We start from the raw sequence: 7,208 nt of genomic DNA on the forward strand, positions 1-7,208 counted from the left end.
TTGACATGGCTTGAATCCTGGCTTTAAAATCCTTGCTGACAATTCTGACAATGGTTTTCTCTTGGTGCCACCACCAGGGAACTGGTTTTTCTCCTCTGCTTTTCATTTAGGGGGATGGTCATGGTGTGACATGATTTCCATTTTACATCATTTGTCTAAGATGTCAGCAGTCCTGACACTGTGGGTACAGTGGCTGTTTATCTTTCATAACCTTTTGTTGGTGTTTTGGTTTTTCTGGATTTGCCTGATTGAATAAAAGGGATTATACCTCCAGTTCATACCAACAGGCATATTTGAGAGGGGTCAGGAAGAGTTGTTCTCAACCTTCCTAACATAACCTTTTAATACAGCTCCACCAACTGTAACATTATTTCATTGCTACTTCATAACTTTAATTTTGCTATAGTTATGAATTGTAATGTAAATGTCTGGAATACAGGATATATGAAATGTGACTCCTGTGCAAGGGTAATTTGAGCTCCCAAAGGGGTCTCAATCCAAGGGTTAAGGACCACTGATCTGGACTTAGTGGGATGCCCTTTCCGACATAGATGGATTGCCCAGTGTTGCTGGGGAGGAGTCTCCATCTCTTGAAGGCAAAAAATCTTACAATATCAGGCTTTTTCATGGGTCCCTCTGTAATAGTGGACACACTCTTGATGGTTACTGATGTATCACCTGACTCCAGGCAGTTTTCTTTTACATCCTTGAAGATGAGGATTCTAAAATGGGTTCTGCCAGACAAAAGCAGTGGCTGACGCTATCCCTAGTAATCTTTCCCTTTACCTAATGGCTCCTTGTCCGCACAAGGCAAACAGTAGATGTCAGAGTCCATTCTGAGCTGCACCTTTCCAATCTACACTCTTCCTCTGTGCTGTTTCTTTCTCGAAGAGCACACACGCTAACCCTGAAACCATCTTGTCTTCAGTCAGCACTAACAACCTAGTCCTCTCTGCCAGCTATGCTTTCCCATATGACCCAGTTGCTCACAATTCTGAGACATGTTCATTCTTCTATGGACAAACAAAATGGCACCGATTGCCTAGTCTATAATGACGCAGATTCTGTATGATTCTGATTCAGAAGCCTGTAATTCCAAGATGAGGAGACCATCGGCAGAGGAAGGAGTTCTTGTGGAATGTTGTCACCACAGAACAGATTCAATGGACTAGGAATAAAAGAGAGGGACCCGAACTCCCTTTCAAAATTTAACCTTTTTCCACAATAGCATCATTAATGGATCTTTATTTGTAGGTTGCATCCCTCTTGACCTAATCAATTCTTCACAACTACATTCCCACTGGAGATTAATCTTCAGAAAATAACTTTTGGGCGATCACATTCAAACCAGAGATGATCGTGAATATTTGGATATCTATATTGGGGGTGGGCATTATTCTTCCCACGTGGTGTACACTTAAGATCTCTAACTACCTCCTTCCCCACGGTAGCCTCACTGAATGACATGAATTCCGGGTTATTAATGAGGTCCAGACACCAAAGCTCATTGCAATTACCTGTGACCTGTATCAAGCTTGAAACAGCAAGAGTCACCTGTGGGAAGGAAAATATGAATAAACTTTATGGTATCGCTAAACTATAAACCCAGAATTTAATCAAAACATTGTTTTAGACTCGGCTCTCTTATATCGATGTTCTTTAAATGTACAAGTCAGTTGGCTTGCTTGTGACTTCTTGAACATGTTTATACTGTACATTAGCCATCTTTATCCTCACAACTCACCTCCATTTCCACCTGCACCCACCTACACACACACACACACACACACACACACACACAGACAGACACCCTGCTGCTCCCCTTCCTCTACCTAAATGCCCCTTTCACATAATATCCCTTATTAAAATCTAAATTTCGCAATCATCTGTTTGAGTCTGGCTTGTTTCACTTAACATATTGTATTTTACACTTCCATCTGTTTTTCTGAGAACAAATCCCTTTGCTCTTACACATAGATGAAAATCACATCAATGTGTATCACATTTTTAAGCCATTCATCCAGTGATCAACAGCTAAGGTTAGTCCAATGGCTTGACTATTGCACACAGTGTGGCAATCAGAATGGATGTGCAGGGGTCCTGGTTAGCTTTTATTGTCAGTTTGACTCAACCTGGGAAGAAGGAGCCTCAGGTGAAGAATTGCCTCCATCAAAATATCCTTTGGCCACATATGTAAGGAATTTTTTGATGGTTTATGTGGAAGGGTCTAGCCCACTATGGGGAGTGTCCTCCCCTATGAAGGTGTCCCTGGGTTGTAGGAGGAGAGAATCTGAGTAGGTCATGGATAGCAATCCAGTACTCAGCATTTCTAAGTTGTCTCTGCTTCCTTTCCTGCCTCTAGAGTCCTGCCTGAGTTCCTGCTCCAACTTCCCTCAGTAACAGACTGGTACCTAGAAGCCTAGAGAGAGGAAACTTTCCTCCTCAAGTGGATGGCTATGATGAGATTATTCTTCTTGTTGCCTACTTGTTCTTCCCTTTTTTGAAATTTGTCTCTGTTTATTGTTCTTAGAAAGATGATATCACATGTTTTCTCATGGGCTCTCTGTCTCTCACCGTGTCTCTCTCTCTCTCTCTGTCTCTGTCTCTGTCTCTCTCTGTATTTGTGTGTTTCAGTGTGTATATGTGTATTTTTGTGTGTGTTTGTTTGTACATGTGTGTGTTAGTGTATGTATGTGTGTGTTTTTGTGTTTGTGTTTGTATGAGTGTGTCTGTGTGTATGTGCACATATGTGTGTGTGTGTGTGTGTGTGTGTGCTTTCCAGGTATAAAAAAAAATCCCCAAGGCTTTAAATCTCAGCAGGTGCCTAGAGAAGGAAGATGAAGGGGAGAAAAGGGGGAAATATCATGTCATTTGAGTTAACCACACATTGAGGTCAGCCACATAGTGAACCAACAGTCACATAATGGCAGAGTAGTCATAAGAGCAGAGAGAGAGTAAAACTCAAAGTGTGAAGGAAAATGTGCCTAAAACTATGATAGAGGGGAGAAAAAGAAGACGGTGCACTTAGAAAAGTGGACAGATTTTAGAAAGCTGCCATAAGTTGTTAAGTTCTAAGTACATTTAAAAAAATTATAATGTTAAAATGGAAGGGAATTATTGGGAAGAGGGGTAGAATTATTGGGAAGAGTGTAGTGGGGACAGGGGAGGGTTCTGAAAAGAATCCTTTTAAAGATCTGGAGAACTATGTGACACAAACAATTAAAGTGACCTGTAATTTGCAGGTAAATTCCATACTTACCTGAACCCAGTATTCTGTTTACCCATATTTCAAAAACAAAATTACCTCATCTATTTCATCCTTTTTTACTGCATTTGATCTAATAAATTCCTTGTAACCAGAAGTGCTGGAAAATTTTAAAGACATTTAATATATGACTGGTCGATATCGGGTTTATTATAAGTTTATTCTGATTTGGAAGCAGGTCCAGGATCTAATTTTACCTCGCTCTTTGCAAAGAATCCATAATTCATAATTGCCATTGACTTCAATACAAGGTATTTAATCCTGTCAAATTCCAGCTTTGTTTGAATAAAAATGGCCCTCCTCTAATTGTGGGTTTTGATAAAGCTAATTTTGGTGTGCTATCCAGTGTGCTGCCTCGGAGAGAGAACCTAGCAATATTTCTGATACGGAGAATGACTTAAAGATAACTAAAGAAAAGATAGGAGCTGGGAAAATAACCACCAAGGATGTTGGTGACTCAGAAACCAAAGACTTTTTCAGAAAAAAAAAAAAGTATGAAAAGAGTTACTTGGGCAGACTGTGACTCGAGTCATCAGAATATTTGGGAGGGGACTTTATTTTGGGTCTCTTGGAGGCTACATGAGAAGCTAAAACCTAGATGCTGGAAGTTTCTAAGAGTAACTAGGGAATGAACAGGCCTGATAGGTCTTCTATGACGTAAGCAGAACCTGGATGATGTCACAGGGCACAAGGGCGGAGGTTGCGCATCTCTTCCACTTGGAGGCGCTAGACTACTTTAAGGTGGGTTCACTATCTTCACAGCGGTGTGTGAAAGCCAGTTCAGCTCCTGAACCCCACAACTGTTCAACAGCCTTTTGGTGCCTGACCGGTTTCAGAAGACAGAATCTGGACGACTAGGACATTTTCTTTCGGTAAATACGTTTATGAAGATAACTGGGACCCTTGTAGCCCAGAAAGCTAAAAGTTTTCCCTCGTACAGCAAGAAAACTTATGTTCTAATGTCTTCCAAGTTTGAGAGCTAGGCGGATGGTCTAGGCTAGTCAGTCTCCGGAGTTTATTATACTTTGCTAACAATATCTACTTCATAATTCCACTAAAATGCCAAACCTCCTCTCTGTGCCTGTGCATTTTAGGAGATAATATTTCTTTGTTTTTTTTTTGTTTGTTTTGTTGTTTTGTTTTTGTTTTTTTTTCCGGAGCTGAGGACCGAACCCAGGGCCTTGTGCTTGCTAGGCAACTGCTCTACCACTGAGTTAAATCCCAACCCCAGTAGATACTATTTCTAAATGGCTGTTGTTGCCTACACAAAAGACTCTTGTTGTGGTTGAAAATGCAATAGCTTCGCAGAATAAACCTGGGACTTGGTCAGGATGCACAGTAGAGAAAGCCAGTGGACTGGTGTGCATTGTCTCTGGGCAGATACTTGTGGATGTTGCCAAATAGCTCATAGTTAGAGGGTAGAAGAGGGGTGTGTCCACCCTTCTGGCTCCTTTGCCATCCTTTTTCTGTTCTGCTTGATTAAAGTGTGGATAGGGATACTTAATCCCACACTGACCTAGCCATTCAAGGAGATGTTCCTCAGAAGAGACAACGTGCCTCGGGCTGAATAAATGTGTCTGAATATGTTATTCTGAGCTGTAGAGAACAATTTTTTTTATTTTTCTTTGAACTTTAAATTTGATTTATAAGACAGGGTTTTTCTGTGGGTAGCTTTGGCTATCCTGGAACTAATTCTGTAGACCAGCCTGGCCTTGATCTCACAGAGGTCTGCCTCCATCTTCTTCTGGAGTGCTGGAATTAAAGGTGTGCTCCACCATTGCCCAGCCCTCCTATGAACTGCTGATTATGACAGAATTAGATTCAGATGTTCAAACCTGTTTACCATCGCCTTGCTCACCTTGTCTGAAGTTCTCTTAGACAAGAGCCTTGGTCCAGCACCCTCCCCAACCCCACCCCCATTGTTCTTGCAGGTACTCATATGACAGAGGCACCAGCATTGTGTCTGGTTTAAGCAGGTGAGCTCTTCAAACCCAGGCCATGGGAAAGTATGAAGCCTGAATGCAGAACAATAGCCACAAGACAGTGGACCAGGAGTGCCGTGGCCTACCACACTAGGTCTACAGCCAAGAAGAAGAGGATGTCTCTGAGGAGGATGAGCACACCATCCTTCCAGAAGCGGAGGAGGAGGAGGCCTTCTCCCCAGGCTCTGGGGAATATTGTGGGCTGCAGAATATCTCATGGATGGAAGGAAGGTGATGAGCCCATCACTCAATGGAAGGCCATCGTTCTAGATCAACTGCCAACAAATCCCTCTCTCTATCTGGTCAAGTATGATGGAATTGATTGTGTCTACGGACTGGCACTTCACAGCGATGAGAGGATTTTAAAGCTGAAAGTCTTGACTCAGAAAGTAGTGTTTCCTCAAGTGAAAGATGCCCATCTCGCAAGTGCCATGGTTGGTCGAGCTGTGGAGCATAAATTTGAGGGCAAACATGGTTCTAAGGACAACTGGAGGGGAGTGGTCCTAGCCCAGGTGCCGATCATGAAGGACTGGTTTTACATCACCTACGAGAAAGATCCAGTCCTATATATCTATCAGCTGCTGGATGATTACACAGAAGGTAACCTCCGTATCATTCCAGAGATTACTCCAGCAGAGGTGAAGTCAGACGTTGACAGCGACATCTTAACAGGTCAATGGGTGCAGTTCACCAGAAGCGACGGGTCCAAAAAGATCGGCAAAGTCATTTACAAAGTTCTAGCCAAGCCTTCTGTTTACTTCATCAAGTTTGATGGCGACATCCACATCTATGTCTATAATCTGATGGAAAAGATTCGTTAAGATGAAATTCACAAATTGAGGGGGACATAAATGGGGAATTTATAAGATTGGGGAGAAAATGTTTGTTTTTCTGTGTTTCCGATACCCAAGGGCCTTTGACAACCCCAGTATATTTTCCAGTGAAATTTGTTTTTGCTCTAAAAATTAAAATCTGTGACGTGACGTGTTGTGTATGCACACTTTGGTGGAGGAGCCTGGCTGTGGTGGATGGAACATTGAGAGGAAGCCAGAAAGATCAAGTCTGTGAACACTAAGTCTATTGTCACATAGGCTAAAACAAACAGGACTGAGCTGGTCTGGTCTTTAGGGAGAGAAAAGAACTGGAGATGAGGCTTAGAGGAGCAGGGATAGCACTGGGAAAAAAAAACATGGATGTTTAGGAAGCAGAGGAGAGGGGCCAGAAATAGATAGACTCTCTGAGGTGAAGTGTGAGGGAGAAACAGACAGTTGGGGAAAGAGTGGCAGGTAACAGGGATGTGGTCTTGGAACTCAAGGGGAAACCCAATAAACTGATCTAGGCACACTCAGAATCAAAGAAGATCGGGGATTGTTTGACTAACAAAAATTAATGAAACCTGTTTCTCATCTGTAGATGTATTATTTTTAATTATGTGTGTAGGGGCAGAGCATGAAAACAGGAGACCACAGAGACAAGAATATTCAGAACCCCTGGAGTTGAAATTAAAGGTGGTTGGGAGCCATTGGACATGAGCTCAAAGAACAAATCCAAATCCTCTTTCAAAACAGATGAGCTCTTAATCCATTGCTTATCTCTCCAGGCCCCTAAAGTCATCTTTTTAAGTAAATCCAAACTTCACATGCAGAGAAGAGACCAGGATGAGGGTAAGGAAGATTAAATTGATGGAGATGTGGGAGAAAGACTAAAGAACACATGAGGGAGTAGAGGACACTGAGGGATGAAGGAACTCCAAGATGGAGTTCTCAAAAAGTGAAGCAGGAGGCCCAGGAAGAACAGAAAGGGTGTAGAATGAGTTGAACTTGGGCTGAATCCATATTGGTCTCTTTGGTTCCTTAAAGAACAGCCAAGCCATCACTACAGAAGGTGGATGTGAGGTGGAGGAATCCCTGGAGGACATTTTGACTAGGATAACTCAAGAGTAGTGAATGCCAAATTAAGTT

At 42.3% G+C, this 7,208-nt stretch overlaps 1 protein-coding gene across 1 annotated transcript; it reads left to right on the forward strand.

Moving 5' to 3' along the window:
• Window positions 1–3,939: 3,939 nt before the first annotated feature.
• Window positions 3,940–6,230, forward strand: LOC134484298 (Y-linked testis-specific protein 1-like). Its single transcript, XM_063280616.1, has 2 exons — window positions 3,940–4,137; window positions 5,197–6,230. Exon 2 carries the CDS (start codon window positions 5,274–5,276, stop codon window positions 6,066–6,068), a length of 795 nt encoding a protein of 264 aa, XP_063136686.1. The 5' UTR covers window positions 3,940–4,137; window positions 5,197–5,273; the 3' UTR covers window positions 6,069–6,230.
• Window positions 6,231–7,208: the final 978 nt, after the last annotated feature.

This window comes from Rattus norvegicus, chromosome Y (assembly GCF_036323735.1).
Source record: "Rattus norvegicus strain BN/NHsdMcwi chromosome Y, GRCr8, whole genome shotgun sequence".
NCBI classification, from domain to species: Eukaryota; Metazoa; Chordata; class Mammalia; order Rodentia; family Muridae; genus Rattus; species Rattus norvegicus.